Source organism: Heptranchias perlo, chromosome 26 (genome assembly GCF_035084215.1).
Source record: "Heptranchias perlo isolate sHepPer1 chromosome 26, sHepPer1.hap1, whole genome shotgun sequence".
Lineage (NCBI taxonomy): Eukaryota > Metazoa > Chordata > Chondrichthyes > Hexanchiformes > Hexanchidae > Heptranchias > Heptranchias perlo.
The window spans coordinates 32558517-32576256 of record NC_090350.1 but is presented as its reverse complement, the minus strand read 5'-3'; the positions used below and the strand labels follow the sequence as shown (position 1 = coordinate 32576256).

General features: G+C 41.9%; 1 protein-coding gene across 1 annotated transcript in view; it reads left to right on the top strand.

Moving 5' to 3' along the window:
- Nucleotides 1–15129: 15129 nt before the first annotated feature.
- The window catches only part of si:dkey-34d22.1 (discoidin, CUB and LCCL domain-containing protein 1), a 114126-nt gene continuing 111515 nt past the window's right edge, over nt 15130–17740 (top strand). The window contains exon 1 of the mRNA XM_068006724.1: nt 15130–15262. Coding sequence (XP_067862825.1) covers nt 15133–15262 — 130 coding nt within the window. The 5' untranslated portion in view covers nt 15130–15132. The remainder of the gene's footprint in view (nt 15263–17740) is intronic.

Here is a 17740-nt window from a genome sequence, read left to right as displayed (position 1 = left end):
ATTTCTTGACGTATAACTTGAATCAAGGTATTCCTGATTGTTAACCCATTGGAGGACTGTAGACAGAGTGTAGAGCACTCTGGCTCAGAGGAAACGTTTCATCTGTGAACCATAAAGACCAGGCTGGTCCAAGAATTAACTGATCTCTGCTGGTTCTTCGTGCTACAATTAGATTCAGCAGCCCAGTTTTAGTTAGGGAAAGGACAATTGGCCAGGGTTCATTTCCCTGATTGCTGGATATCAACCCTTAGTGAAGTGTGTGTGTCCATGCCAGATGAGGACAGGATAGGCTTGGATATTATCTCTCTGCGGGCAGATAGCCCATCAGCAATCATTGCCAAGGCTCCCAAATGAATGATGGCTTGAGCAAGGTACCTGAGGATGACTGTAACCCCTGGAACTGTACCAGCAAAGAGCCAATGCCTTCAGGAGAGGAAGGCTTGGGAAAAAATTGGAGAGAATGTGTTTCTAAGAAATAGGTATAGAAAGGGGTGCAGTTACTGAAAATTGGAGCACTGCTGAGCTGCTCCATAGAGTGGGGCATACAGATTCATTCTCCCATGCCACTGAGTTACCAATCTCAGCTGCTGCTAGGAGGCCAGGCAAATCTCTGCTTTAGGGAGGGAAAATTAGGTAGCAAGTCTTCGCTGGGCTACTGTTGTGCAGCTGTTGTTGGTTTGCAAGACTGACATTGGTGGTGACCAAAAAACAGTCTGCTCGGCCGCCCACCCTCTCAGGAAGAGAAAGACTGTGCCCTGGGAGAAAGAAAGCACCAAGGGAAGAAAATAGGGAAAACAAAGAATTTATGTCCTTATTTAGAACGTAAGAACATAAGAAATAGGAGCAGGAGTAGGCCATGCAGCCTCTCGAGACTGTTTCACCATTCAACAAGATTATGGCTGATCTTCGACCTCAACGCCACCATCCTGCTCGAACTCCATATCCCTTGATTCCCTTAGAATCTAAAAATCTATCTATCTCAGTCTTGAATAAACTCAACGACTGAGCATCCACAGCCCTCTGGTGTGGAGAATTCCATAGATTGACAACACCCTGAGTGAAGAAATTTCTCCTCATCTCAGTCCTTAATGGCCGACCCCTTATCCTGGGACTATGCCCCTAGTTCTTGACTCTCCTTTAAATAAGTAAACTGTGTGAATACCTGAAAAAATACCACTTAGTCATTACAAAGCAATCGCTCAAGCCTTCTCTTGATAAAGTAAATTGATTACAAATGTTTGATTTGGTTTGCAGCCAAGTAGACTTTATTCACATTGATTTGACTAACATATTATTGTGGTATACAAAAAATGGAGCATCACTATATTACTATTTAATGGGATCATGTTCTAGAAACTATTGTCTTGTGATTTCCTTCCCATTGAGGAGGACAGATCTGAATGGGGAAACTTTACTTGAGGCCAAGAGGAAAATGTATAATAGTGGCTGTTCTTTCCACATGTGTTAGACATTTATTGTCTTCCAAGACAACATTCAATACTTGAAAATGTTGCTATGTTCTGGGAACCCTGATTCATCTCTTCTCTCCCTAATTCAGGGACAACAACAAGAACAACAACTTGCATTTGTAGAGTGCCTTTAACTTAGTAAAAACATCCCAAGTCACTTCACAGGAGCGATTATCAGACAAAATTTGATACCGAGCCACGTAAAGAGACATTAGGACAGGTGACCAAAACCTTGGTCAAAGAGGTAGGTTTTAAGGAGCAACTTAAAGGAGGAGAGAGAGGTAGAGAGGCGGAGAAGTTTAGGGAAGAAATTCCAGAGCGTAGGGCCTAGATAGCTGAAGGCACGGCTGCCAATGGTGAAGCAGAGTTTTGAATGATCTCAAGTTTACGGAGAGTAGGAGATGGGAGGCCGGCCAGGAGAGCAGTGGAGTAGTCGAGTCTGGAGGTAACAAAGGCATGGATGAGCTGAGGCAGGGACGGAGATGGGTGACATTATGGAGGTGGCATCATTACAGCTGCCTTAACTGAGATCGTGATGTGGAGATGCCGGTGATGGTAATTGAAATAAAACTGTTGGACTATAACCTGGTGTTGTAAGACTCCTTACATTTAACTGAGATCAGCTAACACAGCACAGACCCAAATTAAACGTGAGACCCCCCCAGGCCGTTTATGGTTCAATGCTACACCAAGCAGTGGGAGCCATCTCCAACCTCTTAATGCATATTTGAAAGTAAAATCTTTATTTTACAGTCAGCAATGTCTGATGGACATGCCCAGTGCAAAGCTTATTAGCAGTCATTTGCACCTGACCAGCCAGTGGGTCAAACTAATAAGTCGTTACTTCTCCTCATTACTAAGCACACTCGGTCAGAAATCCAGAAAGCAAACAACCTGCAGATATGGGCAAGACATTTCAGCCTGTGCAAATAAAAGGTTTTCTTTGAAAAGCATAACATAACAGACAAGCAAATGTCATCACTTAGTGGTAACAATGATTCGCTATCCATCCAGACAGGGGGGTATTGGTTTGGAAATTCTTGGAGCTCTGACAACAGAATTGTTTTGGAGCAATCCATGATCCACTGTAAAGCACAACCCCTGTCTATATGATCTGATTGATTCAAAGCACTGGATTTGTCTGCCATACCATTCATATTCATTACCTGCTGTGTCTTGGCTTACACTGAAATCGCCAGTGCGAATGAACTGCAGTATAACTTCAAGGAGCCAACTTTCTCAAAAGGTACAGGTGTAATGCACATTAATCTCTCTCTCTTGTGTACAACTATATCCAAATGAACTATTTCTGCAGCTAAGTGTATCCCTGTTAATTACTATTTTAAAAAATTTACGTGGAAAATATTTGATTTTCTTTTCAAATTATATTGGTTTCAAGAGTATGCTATTCATTAAAGAAATGACTAATTAAGACGCTATCAGGTCTTATACATATAATTGAGATCTATTCTACTAAAGCCTCCACCTTTGCTGTTTCCATCCATATTACATCCATCGGACTCCTTGATGAAGGGAGTGTTAAAAGGTAAATCAGACCAAAGTTTGAAATCGAGTTTTGAAAATGCCCAGACTTCTTTGAGTGGCTGCTAGATAGTATTCGATAACAACCCAAGACAACGTTCCCTCAAATCTTCCTTCCTCTCCAATCTTCCTTTGCCTCCTTTGAGGAGATATCTGTTCTCGTTCAGCACCTCCCCACATCACCATAGCTGAGACTGGTATCTCACTGTAGGAGGAGCTGGATCCATGAATCAGTGTTCCACCACTCTGTAGCATAGTACAACAGAACTCCACCTAGCCGCCCTGATGAAATAAAATTCTATTACTTCAGCTTGAATCACGTCTTGGCTACAGAAATTATTTTTGTCCAAATCAATCTGTCATTATCTCCTCAGTAGCTTAATTTCTCCTTCAAGCTGTATATATATATCTGGTAAGTATTTGTAAGCTCGTTATAAAGAATAATATACAGGTAGCAATGTGTTTCAAGGTTGTAATATCATATCAGAATTCAGATGATGTTCTTAAACCATTCCAGCTTTGCTCTTTCTGTTTATGACTTCAGCTGAACCTCTCAGTGTCATTACCTCATTGCATACTCCCAGCTAACTGTTATCCTTTCCAGGCATTTAAGATCCTATTTGTATTGTAAAAACATGCTTTGAAACTGATTTTCACTAATGACAAGCACAGCTATTTTAAATGAGTTGAGGGTTAGTATAAAATTTGCTTCCTTGAATCAGATCTTTCAATTACTTTGATTACTTTCAAATAGCATAAATCATAAATATAAATGGTATTAAAACATGACCCATTGGGTAAATGCATTTCCTGATGTGATAACTGAGCCACACAAATGAGGAAGTTCCGGGATTTGATCTCCTATTCTGTGCTGATTTATTCTAATTCAGCCAAGGCTGCATTTGGCCTCAGCAACCCCAGATTAAGGAGCAGGAGAGAAAGAAAAAAAATAGCCGGGGTTCATGCTCCTGATTGCTACCCAGTGACCCCTCCACTGGAATATATGCAGGACCGGGCTCGGCTCGGCTGTGACCCCCCCCCTACCCACAGTTGAAGGACCAGCCAACACTTACTGTTGAGGCTCACACATGAACAACAGCTACTTAGGTAACAAACTGGAAGATTGCTGTCACTCCTGGAACTACAAGCATTCATAAATCAAAATCTTCAAAAGAGGAAAAAATTTGGAAGTACAAAACTTGAGTTTGAGATATATTATTTGTAACATTTTCCAATGTACAGATAGATATACTTGGATTTTAGTAAGGCCTTTCATACAGTTCCTCTGGAAAGGCTGGTGCTGAAAATAAAGGAAGCGGGAAACATTTACAATGAATATGTAATTGGAGCTCGGAGTCTCAAGTGCAGTGACTAAATTTGCAGATAATTTACGTGGTAGATTGCAAAGGTGAACAGGATAAGCTACAGGATGATTTGAATATACTTTGGAATTGGGCAGACAGACGGTAGATGAAATTCAATGTAGAGAAATGCAAAGTGCGTTGCATGGGAACAAAAATCAAAGAAGGGACTATTACTTAAATGATGAGTAGGCAAAATGAAAGAGATCTGGAGGTCCTGATTGACAATAGACTGAAGCTATTGCAACAATGCTTGGTGGGAGTGAGTAAAGAAAATCAGATATTGGGATGTATTAAACGGTCAGTATTGAGCTGAAGTAGTGGGGTAATTCGGCCACTTTATAAACGTTGGTGTGATCGCACTTAGAAAACTGTGTACAGTTCTGGCTCCCACAGTACAGAAAGGATATTGCAGCTATTGAGAGGATATAGAAGAGGGCAACCAAAATGATTGAGGGGATGGAGTGATTGGATTATGAGGAATAATTGTGTAAATTGGGCATGTTCTCACTGGAAAAGAGAAGGTTGAGAGGTGATATATAATAGGCTTGCCAGCAAAATTGAAGCCCATGGAATAAAAGGAGCAGTGGCAGCATGGATACGAAATTGGCTAAGTAACAGGAAATAGAGAGTAGTGGTGAACAATTGTTTTTCAGACTGGAGGAAGGTATACAGTGGTGTTCCCCAGGGGCTGGTATTAGGACCACTGTTTTTATATATATATATATATATATATATATATATAAATGACTTGGACTTGGGTATACAGGGCACAATTTCAAAATTTGCAGATGACGCCAAACTTGGAAGTGTGGTAAACAGTGAGGAGGATAGTGATAGACTTCAAGGGGACATAGACAGGCTGGTGGAAATGGCGGACACATGGCAGATGAAAATTAACGCAGAGAAGTGCGAAGTGACACATTTTGGCAGGAAGAATGAGGAGTGGCAATATAAACTAAGAGGTACAATTCTAAAGGGGAAGCAGGAACAGAGAGACCTGGGGGTATGTGTGCACAAATCTTTGAAGATGGCAGGGCAGGTTGAGAAAGCAGTTAAAAAAGCATACAGGATCCTGGGCTTTATAAATACAGACATAGGGCTCGATTTTCGGACGTCCAAGCCGGCGGGTTCGTGGTGGGGAGGGGGCTCCGAAAATCGGGGATTCCCGGGGCGGGTCCGGAGCCCGGCTCCAACCCGCCCACTTCCGGGTTCCCCAGTGAGGCGCTTAGATGCAATTAAAGCTGGCGGGATCCCACTTAAACCAATTAAGTAGATACTTCAGGCCGTTTGCAGACCTGATTGACATGATATTTTAGGAGGGGTTTTCAACTAAACTGAGATTTTCAACTAAACTGAGACTGTTTCCTGTACAGGGGGAAACACTCCCAGTTGAAATGGACGTGTTGCAGCCACCAGCCTGTGGCAGCTGCAAAGGTCCATTTGACAGGTTGGGGTGCGGGGGGAGACCCTTACCCATTGCAGGAGGCCACTTTTCACTTTGGACAAAGTTTGGCCTCCACCACCCTCCTCCTAACAATAAAATTCACAAACTTGCAACCTCAACCCCGGTGTGCAGACACATTTACCTACCTTGCGGACCCCCTCAAATGTACATCTTCCGGATGGGGGCCGCCGTAGCTGCAGTCATGACCTCCTCGGAGGGCGAACAGCATCACCAGCCTCGCCGGCCACGCCGTCCACCTCTGACACGTGGAGCTCCACAACACAGTGCTTTGACACATCCACCTGCACAGCAGGAGGGAGGGCAACCACAGAGAGATGCGTCGCAGAAGGCACTACCCTCGCCACAGGGTCTACAGACCGAGGTTCAGCTTCCTGGACCTCTCTGAGCAGCAGTGCACACGGAGACTCAGAGTCACTCGACATGTAGTCGTGGACATCTGCAGCCTCCTTCATGCCGAGCTGCTCCCGGCTGGCCCGAGCACCATCTTCTTACCTGTCACTGTCAAAGTCACCACTGCCCTCAACAACTTCTCCTCCGGATCCTTCCAGGGTGCCACCGGGGACATCACCGGCGTCTCTCAGTCGTCTGCACAAAAGAGCCCTGCAAATACACCTACACCCACTCTGCAGTGACACAATGGGTGGCTTCAGGTGTGGGTCTTCATGGTGATGCTCAGGAAAGGGCATTATTGCACAAACCAGACAAGATTTTCAAAGTGGCGATAACAATTTTTATGATTTTTTGCAAAACGAAGGAAAATAAATGAAAAACATGACATTCTGTCATACACCCCTGTGCATCCCCTTTGTGCTCACAAAACCTTAGCCTTATGTTTAAGGGAACCCCTACGTGGTGCTACCCCTGTGGCTTCAGCAGAGGTAGTGGCAGGTTGCTCTTGTCCATGCCCTGACCGATGAGATGTTTTGCGCGGATGCCCTCTCGATTTCGGTGCCCGTGAGGGCCCCTCCAAAGACTGCTCCACCTGCACCTGTGCAGGGGCAGACTCGGCCACCTGGAGAGGTGGCAGCATTGTGGGTACTGGTTGAGGGGGGAGCAACGGGTGAGACGTGGGAGCGCCTTGAGTGGCGTCCCCATTTCCATGTCCCCTTTCACCATCATCCCTCTCCTGGCCCAGGCCCACATCCCTCCTTCCACCCTGCTGGACGACAGTTTGGAGGACTTGTGTGAAGCCTTGGAAGGCCAGTTGTAAGGTATCTGTCAGCCTGTTTAAGGCGGCAGAATGTTGCTCACCCTGAATCCGAACAGCCGTTGTCAGGGCCTGAATGGACTCATTGTTGAGCCGTGTTTGACGCTCGATGGAGCCTAGCCTTTCCTTCATCGCAGACATTCCCGTACCTACCCGCAACACTATCTCAGAGATACCTTCACATCCCAGTGACAGTATTCCACTCATGCAGAAGTTGGACTCCTCCATCCTCTGCGCGATTGTGGAGAGTGCGCGTGGCAACTGTTCCAGTACCTTGGCAATGTGCTGCTGGCCCTCGATGACTCTCCTTTTCATGGCTGGCCCCCAGGGTTCAGCATCTGGGTCCAGCTGAGCAGAGCCTGGAGAAGAGTGCTCCCGCCGACGCGGACTCTCCACGGCTGCCCCTGCCACCAGGGTCTGCTCGTGCTCACATGTGCGTTGTGACTCACCATGTGCAAGCCCAACTAAGTGAGGATGGGGACCAAAGGCAACGAGGAAAAACTTTTTTACGCAGCGAGTAGTTATGATCTGGAATGCACTGCCTGAAAGGGCGGTGGAAGCAAATTCAATCATGGCTTTCAAAAAGTAATTAGATAAATACTTGAAGGGAAAAAATTTGCAGGGCTACAGGGAAAGAGCGGGGAATGGGACTGACTGGATTGCTCTCACAAAGAGCTGGCACGGGCTTGATGGGCCAAATAGCTTCCTTCTGTGCTGTAACCATTCTATGATTCTATGATCTTATTGATGTTTCTAGGATTCTAAAGGGAGTAGATAATGTAGACCATGGCAAGCTGTGTCATTTTATCCAGAACAGTAGAACCAGAGGTCACGACCTAAGCTTGAAGGTGGATAAATTCATAACTTATCTGCAGAAATGTTATTTCAGGGAGATGGTGGAAGCAGAAAGTGCTGATTTGTTCAAATGCAAATTAGATAGATTTCTTCCAAAAAATAATATTTTGGAAATTGTATAATTTGAGACATGACATACGGTAATTGTAACATGCTGTGACAATACCTGTTGCACACATTTATGATGGATTCAAGTAATTATTGTTAATCCAAAATCAAGTCAGGAGAAACTTCAACATAAATGGGATACTGTCAAAACTTCATTATAACAAAGTGTTCTCACCAATCCTTTTTCCCTATTTACAGTTAAAGGTGCATTATTCAGCAGAGTACATCATGTCATGATAAGATGAACAAAATACTGCAGATGCTGGAAATCTGAAACAAAAACAGAAAATGCTGAAAACACTCAGCACCTCAGGCAGCATTTGCAGAGAAAACGGATGGGTTAACATTTTGGGTGTCGCCTTTTGTCAAAACATTGGCCCAGAAATTACTCACCCGAGGACGCCGTTCACCAATGGCGTCCCCTCAAACCGCCGGCGAAGACGGGGAGGAAGCTCGCGAATGCGCACATTCGCACTAAAACCCGGAAGCCGCGAACTTGCTCCCATTGGATCGCTGGCGGTTTTGACAGGTCCCAGTTAAAGGGCCACACCACACTACAATCAATAAAATCATTCAACATTCGTAAACTTACCCATCTGCCCAGTTGGAACAAAATTACTTACGCCACCAAAAGATACGCTGGAAAATACCAGCCCAACACTACTTTTTAAAAGCGCATTGACTGTTAATGACTGCAAAACAATAAAAAATTTAATTTTAAAAATGTGGAATGTCATATTACTCTTTAATATTTTTTTATCATTAAAATTTTTCTAAATATTAAAAAAAAAATTAAAAAATTTTTACTTTTAACATCTGTAAGTTTCATTAAATTAAATCATTTGCTTGGCTTCCAGTCCCATAGTCTCTATCGATACGAAGGAACCTGCACTGATTTCACAGCGCTGAAATTTTAAAAATTGAAGAGGGAGCAAGTGGACGTCAGAGGCAACGAGGTAAGTATTTTTGTGGTCTTTGTCCGCAGGATGTGCGGACAGCCTTGCCATGCCAGTTAGAGCAATTTCCGGCCCATTGTGTTTGACAAAGGGCCCACACCCAAAACGCTAACTCACCTGTTCTTTCCACAGGTGCTGCCTGACCTGCTGAGTGTGTCCAGCATTTTCCTGATAAGATGAACTCCAGATAAGAATTGTTGCTCCCCGTGCCTTTTTAATATTAAGGTTTGACTGGCTGCCAGAAAGGCTACGATACAGAGTGTAGACATTTGTAGTGCTCTTTTAACTCCTTTGAAGTTATAAAGTGCAGACAACAATATTCTTTGTGGAAAAAAATGACAACTACTCAGATATTTTCTTTGACAAAAAAGACTTTACATTTGCTGTAGTTTTTTTTTAAATGTTTTTAATTCATTCTTGGGATATGGGCATTGCTAGTAAGGCCAGCATTTATTATCCATTCCCAGTTGCTCTTGAGAAGGTGGTGGTGAGCCGCCTTCTTGAACTGCTGCAGTATGTGTGGTGAAGGTACTCCCACAGTGCTGTTAGGTAGAGAGTTCCAGGATTTTTACCCAGTGACGATAAGGGAATGGTGATATATATACAAGTCAGAATGATGTGTGATTTGGAGGGGGACTTAGAGAAGGTGGTGTTCCCATGCGTCTGCTGCCCTTATCCTCCTAGGTGGCAGAGGTCGTGGGTTTGAGAGTAATAATAGAATTTCCTTATGACAAAGAAAATTTACAGAATCTGAGTACAGGAGAATATTTATAGGTAGGGTTCAGAAAATCATTAGAAGGAAAGCAATTTCTAAGAGTGATGTAGACGACTGCATTTTATGTTTTTTATGATACTTGGAAGTTGGAAGCTGAATCTTTGAAGAAAAGTTTAATGGGTATTGGCTGAATTGGCCACTAAGAAGAAAAATATATAAATAATAAGAGTGAAGAGGCTATTTCTGGGAATATTTACAAGAAGTGGTGAGAAGAGTCTTTGTTAGCAGTATGCAAATTATGTTACAAATCAAGCATAGGCTTTGATATTTCAATGTTCAGGCAAGCTTTCTGAAATGCCACAGGAGTATACTGTGATTCTGAATTTGTGAATTAGTCACAAAAGTAATGGTGCATGTATGACTACAATTAAGAATTCACGACATTTACAATATATATTATGACAACTAACATGAAAGTCCCTTAACCTTGCACCAAATGAGATAATTTACAATTTTGCACCAATGAGGGGAATTGCTATTATAAAGATAAATAAGTCAGAAAATGGCAAAAACATTTTCTAAACAGACATTTCTTTTACTCTTATATCTATAAATTATTAAAACCATTTGTATGTGTACACTTTGTGTCCAACTTCCTGTCGTCATTTTTTTTGGTCACGCTGTTATGTCAACATTTAACATTGAAACTGCCTATGTAAACATTTCGAATAGAAATCCTGTATGTAAACAATTACCTGTAACAACTTAGTTGACAGTAATTGGCATTGTGGAGGAGTTTCTGAAACCCCTCTTCCAACTCCATCACCATCTTATATATAAAAAAAAGTTATATTCATCAGCTGACTGTGGGCAATACACTAAGAAATTTACCAATATTTTAAATGAATCATTCAGGCATGGATTTCCACTGGCAGTAATTTCATTCACACCTACTACTATTGTCATCTCCCACTAATCCCAGTATCTCCCAGAAGATTTTAAGTATTGTGGTGCTCCCAAGCTTTAAGGGCTTGTGACTAAATGGCGTCAAAAATCATTTTGTATGCGGCAGAAATCCCAAAGTTGATGTGGTTAGGAATCTAATTTTTCAATAATAATTGGTATTTTAGTGAATAAAGAGCTGAAATTCCCTGTGCCTGAATGGTGAGGCCCGAGGCTTCCCAGATATTGGGCCTCAGGCCTCATTATAATGGTGCTGGTGTGGCATCAGAGCCTGCTGGTGAAGAGTAGTGTTAAATCAGGCTGCTACTAGTGTTGCAACGGCCCTCAGATGAGTGGGTCGGGTCCGGGGGTCAGGTCGGAGATCACTGCAAATTTCTTCTCCTGGTTGTGCGTTTGCTGTGGGGTGCTGTGGGCTCCTGTTTGTACAGGCGCACAGTGATGATATCATGCTATTGGCATAAATGAGGAGCATTTGCAGAGCTCGAAAGATCTGCCCCCAATACATGAAATTAAGGCCTGTAATGAAGCTTGGCGCTGTAGCAGCATGAGCCTCCTGTGCCCCAGCACTGGAAAAGTCTGTGCAGGGTGTTGACACTGCCTATTGGTCTCTGCACCAGTTTTCCACACCCTCTGTGCCTGACAAGCACCTGTGTAGCTAGTGCATGGAAGCAGAATTTTACCCTCGAGTTACTCTTTGGGTCACAGTAAGCGCAAGTTCTGCTTTGTTTCTATATTTAAAGAAGTGCTATCACTATCTAGGTTCGCACAGATAAATGACCACTTGGAAACATATCCCACTGTGATTCAGCATCTTGACAAGAAGACGTGCTTAGTTTAAAAAAACGCTTTGTGCCAGTAATTCAACATCAATTACTTGAGTAGGGACCTTGGAAATGGGAACCTACACTTGGTTCTGACTTTGTTAGCTGCATTGAGAGGGCTCCATATAGTGAAGAGGTCCACCCAATGTCATCCCTGGTTTGTTCATCAGTGTGAGTTTGTGAAATCCCCTTGTGCATCTCTGCCTTATAATTTGCTCTGAAATATCTCCATCCTATTCCAATCTGTATGGAGGCATTTGCTCTAATTATTGCTGTCACATCTTGTCCACTTCCTCGCCTTCACCTGCCAAGGTAACCCCACAAGCAGTTGCACCTTCCATCGAGAGTGTTAGTCCTGGAGAATGCTCTGCATTCGGGATTGTTTTCCCCTCATCTCTGGGAATCTGAGCTAGCGAGTGCAGCGGGGAGTTGGTGCGTGCAGCCACCTTACTGATATTCTTGCCGCATGCCCCTTCTACAGAGAGAGTGAAGCATTATTCCACACGTACTGCATTCCACATGTTGCCCCTATTTCACTACTTGAAGAGGCTGAACCTCAACTTTTGGCTCCTTTCTTGCCAATCATGTTCATTTTGGTTTAACCAGTGTGTAAAGTGAGATGGTTGAGAGACCTTCTGATTGGTCTTGAACTTGGCCAAATCACCCATTTACTAGTTCAGGATATGTAGAATCTCCAAGCAAGTGTTTCCGATTTTGATCATGTTGAACTTGGTGTGCGCTGGGGAGACCCCAGAGTACTGGCCTCAGTGTGTGCTGGTTCACAAGAAACATCCCATCACCAGTGGGCATCGTACATGATTGATGGCTTCCTGCAACCTGATCTGATGACTGTAATTTATACAACTCTTCATTTACATGAAGCTTTTAATTTGGACAGACTGTATCTTGTTAGACTCTCTCTCTTCCTTGTGTAGGAGCACTTGTATGGTGACATTGAGCTTGCCCAATCCCAACAATTACTGATGTGACTATAACTTGGTGTTGTAAAATTGTTTACAATTGTCAACCCCAGTCCATCACCGGCATCTCCACATGATGTGTACAGGACATGACAATGACTGAAGTAAAGAAACATCTAAAGAAGAAGAGAGGAAAGAAGATACTTTTTCTTGCTACTAATTGAAAGTAGTTTAAAGAAAGCCTTTTTGTTTCCTACAATAACTATATTTGGAGGTTGATGCGCTATCTATGTTTGTTTGAAAATTAGGACTGATACGAACCACAAAAGTGGCAACCAACCTTAACAACAATCATGCAGCTCCCTCTACATTGCTGTATAATAGTTTATCAAATAGAGAAAATACTTGCCCACTGTCGCTAACATGGATCTTGTATGTAAATAGGACTGGCAACGTTGAAAAGGAATTTGAGCTACCAATGTTTAGCTACTATAACAACTACAATATTTGTTTATTTCACTATTAATGATAAGAATGATTGAATCCCTCACACATAAAATAATATAGGATTTATTTTATGTTCTGCATTTTAATTTATCATCAATTATTTGATGCATTTAAGGGGAAGCTAGATAAATAATGAGGGAGAAAGGAATCGAAGGATATGTGGAGAGTGCTAGATGAAGTAGGGGGGAGGAGGCTTGTGTGGAGCATAAACACCAGCATTGACCAGTTGGGCCAAATGGCCTGTTTCTGTACTGTAAATTCTACATAATTCTATGTAAATTACAAACTTTAAATAATTTTTGAATATGTTCAGAATTATTAAAATTCAGTAACCTCAGAGATCCCCAGTTTGTCGAACTTGAGAAGATATTAATCATTAGTCAGTCATATTTTAACTGAAGTTCTTTATGGGGAAAAAATCACGCTAGGGTTTGGTAATAGAAAATCAAGGCACAATTTTCCCTGCTACCAACAGGTGGGGCCCATACTTCATCTATCAACAACTGAAGAGCTACAGTTTTTGTTTCCTTCCCCTTCTAATGCATGTTATTAAATCCATGAATGTGCCGATTCCTACATTTCATATTTTGAAAATTAAGGATTTTTTTTGGTGTGGTTTCTTGCTTCATCCCAGGGATTTGGTTAGGCGTGTGTAGTTATTGCATTGTATCCTGGATAATCGCGAGCTCTTTCGTGTTGTTCTCAGGCCACTTTTCCTAAGGATGGTATTCTGTAAATACAAATGAGTTTAATGTAGAGGATAAAAATGACAGCCAAATATAAATGTATATTTAAATGATTGAAATTGTTTTAAAATATAGCATAAATTCTCAAATTTTAATGCATTTTTATTATGTATTTAAGCCAGCTTATTTTTACAGTATATATTTCTAGAGAGCTTGTTTTCTACTCTGGTATTTAGTGGGTCTTGGGTTCATTTTGAAGGATAATATATCCATCTACAGTATATTTTTAAATATATTACAAATTTTACTCCTGCATACACTTCCTGTCAATGTTTCCTATTATAAATTCCTGTGTCCACATTTATAATGGAAACTGGCTAAGTAAACATGTTACCCTGTAATTATACTCCCCCTCGGTGCAGCGATGGAGTGCTGCACTATTCGAGGTGCAGATTAGATGCTAAACTAAGGTCCCTTCTGCCCTCTCAGGTTTTTTTTATTCGTTCATGGGATGTGGGCGTCACTGGCAAAGCCAGCATTTATTGCCCATCCCTAATTGCGCTTGAGAAGGTGGTGGTGAGCTGCCTTCTTGAACTGCTGCAGTCTGTGTGGTGAAGGTTCTCCCACAGTGCTGTTAGGTAGGGAGTTCTAGGATTTTGACCCAGTGACGATGAAGGAACGGCGATATATTTCCAAGTCAGGATGGTGTGTGACTTGGAGGGGAACGTGCAGGTGGTGGTGTTCCCATGCGCCTGCTGCCCTTATCCTTCTAGGTGGTAGAGGTTGTGTGTTTGGGAGGTGCTGTCAAAGAAGCCTTGGCAAGTTGCTGCAGTGCATCTTGTAGTCCATCACCGGCATCTCCACATCTTGTAGATAGTACACGCTGCAGTTGGATGTAAAAGATCCCATCGCACTATTGGGAGAATAGCAGGGTAATTCTCCTACGGTCCTGGCCAACACTTATCCCTCAACAAACATCACTAAAAACAGACTATCTGGTCATTTATCTCATTGCTGTTTGTAGGACCAAGCTGTGTTCAGATTGACTATCTGTTTCCCTACAACAATGACAACACTTTAAAATCACTCCCTTGGCTGTGAAGTGCTTTGGGACATCCCAAGGACATGATAAGCCCTTTATAAATGCCTATGCATTCTTGAAAAAATATTACACAAAAGACATTCTTACTCAGTTTTTTTCAAACTTAATTTGAAAGATTATGTAAGTCCTCAAAGATCTAATGCAAGCTTGTTTTTGTTAAAAAAAATAAATATTGAAGCTGGCTCACTTTCCCAGTATATTTATTACATCCCTTTATCTCTGATGTCACCGATGGGATAGTATTTGCAAAACTCCAGCTCTGCCTTATTTGGAGTAGAATGCCAGAAATAGTTTTTTTGTAAAATGATTGACAGAGAGAGTAGCCATTTACAAAGCGCGTTTGGACTTTCAGGGCCAATAAGACGAGGGCGTTCGGAGAGGGCGGTGCGGAGTTGGACTGGGCGGTAGTTTGGGTCCCATTAAATTCCTCTGACAGGCGAATATCGGGACTTATGTTTCTCCTCTGCCTGGAAGACATGTCTGTGTCACTTCACCTCGCACCCGACCTTCATCTCCTGCTCATACTTTTAGCTGCTTTCAGCCTTCCCGGCTTTAAGAAAAATCTCGTGCAAGGACAGCAGGGTAAGTCTCTCCCCGTTCATTTGTTGACACTGAAAGTTGCGTGTATCACAAGAGAAAAAAGTTTTTTCCAATAAAAAAATAAATAAATTCTAGAATTATGTTGCCGCTTTATATTATGTATTACTTTTATTTAAAGAAATTGCATAACGTGCTGTTCAAAGGGGCGTATAAACAACTTTAAAGCAATTAATAATTAACCTGTACTCTATTGCATTTTTATTGTAAAGCTACGTAGAAACGTATATGTTGGGTAGCAGCCCAGCGTCAGAAGGAACAGAAATTCTGGCAGGTTTGTTATAAATCTGCCATCATGTTAATTGTCTGGCAGCATCACAATATTGAGCGCTTCATTCGTGGTACGAGTTTTAAAAATTTAGCAAATTCCTTCCAAGACCAATCTTGGTTGGTTTTAGCAAAGTTGTGTTCAGCTCGTGTTTCTCTTTCTTACTGTAGCTATTGTCATTTCCCCCACTGTCACTCATGAGTATGTTTGTTTTATTCCATTACTTGGTGATTGTTACTATATTATTGCGAGTGGCGGTGAATGATTGCAACTCTTTTAGCTTTACATTGTGAGAATTTCCCCTGATGGTCAAGCTTCTGCCGCTGCACGGGCAAAAATCGAGATGCAAATTCTTTGGTACAGTGTGTGTATTTGTAAGTCACACCTGCTACATCCAATAATTTGCACGAAATATAGCGGAGAGTTGCAATTCTCACTTGAGTCTATCCTAGGTAATGGGATGTTAAGTGCTCACTGTGAGATTAACAAGTGTAGTAATGTCACCTTTTCACTTGCTTATTTAAGTCTAATTCCTTTTATTGTGACCTTCCTTGCTATAGGCTGACATTATTGCGTTGTACTGTTAAGGTAGACACAATTGAATTATGCCTCCTCTTGATTTCACTGCTTTCTATTGCTTTTACTCCTACACTGTTCAGACATTTAAAGCCCAAGCTTCCTGATTTAACTCATCTTCCTCTTTTCAATCAAGGTAATGTCCTTCACCATGGACCTTAGCCTTTCACCTTCGTTTCTCATTTTACAAAAAATAGTCATGACACAACACTTTATTATTGTTATTTACACTTAGAAAGTAAGGTGAAGTACCAAGGCCCATAGTGAAGGACACTGCCAATGATGGGACATTTTGTATGTTAATGGTACTTTATAATTGTAAGTTGTTGTGGATAAAGAAGATTGTGTAGAATGGTGTATTTGGAGTTGGGACAGAACAAGAGAGGAAAGTTCATAGGAACAGTGACCAAAGTATTGGTAAAATAGAGCAAAGCTGCAAGGGAGAGAGAAAGTTTAGAGGCAAAAGGTAAGAGTGGGGGTGCCTATCAGGCAATAAATTACTTCTTGTCCTCTATCCAGGATTGTGAAAGAGGTTTTAGAAAAGACGTCCCCGAGCTGGTAACTATTCAGGTTGTGAATGGACTTGGGATTCATAAGGAGCTGCGCTGTTGATGAGAACAAAAATGTTCGGCATGAAACTAGAAAAAGCTTTAGGAATGGGGAGTAGTGGAATGTGGGAGTTCCATTTGAGGTCAGATACCCATTTTCTGTGAAACCTATGGAGGTGAAGCAATATGTCATTGCAATGAGCCATTTGCTGCAATCGGCTTGATTAAGTTGATTGCAGCACATAATTAGCTATTTGGTATATTGAGGATGATGCAGTGTTGGCATCAGAATCATCATCACAAATTAGTTTTGTTTATTTGGAAAATGTTGCAAACACCAAAATGTGCTGTAAAACCTGGTTTCTCCATTTATTTTTGTAACCCTCAGCAGGTGATAGAAAATAATTTTGCTTACAGCGCATGAAAGTTACGGAGAATGTATTGTATACATACTAATTGTCCTCTCCTCCAGTTGGACTCTAGATTATATAGGTTATTTTTTTGTAAAGAGTTGCTTTAGTGCACCTATGGATCCTGGTCAGCTGAAGTGACAAATGCAATGTTGAACTAAATGCGCTTTTCACTGACCCATGGGAATCTGTTAAATTGGATCAGGCTGGCAGGTGTAGAGAGTTAGGGGAACAAACAACTATGGCCAGATTTAAAATGATGGCAGTGGCAGGGCAATAGGAGTACTATTCTGCTTGGTATTATTGTTTAATTTTAATGGATTATTTGGTAACAGTGGATACTTGGAAAGGCAACAGCCTCAGTTAGCAATTCAGATGTCATCACAAACTGAGAGCCAAACTCAAATTGAAATCACAGACTTAAAACTACTTCTAGTATCCATTACTTGTAATCTACACCCTTGCATTCATGGAGGTGGGCTTATTCAGTTTTGGGTGTGGGTGTTTTTCGCCAACAGTGGCAAACCAGACATTGCACCCACACTGCAACGTTAACAGTTGTGACATATAATCGCTGTAAATTTATTAAGTGATAATCCACAATTGATTACAATATAAATAGTCAACTTTGGATTCTCCCAATTGTCAATCCACCAATGTG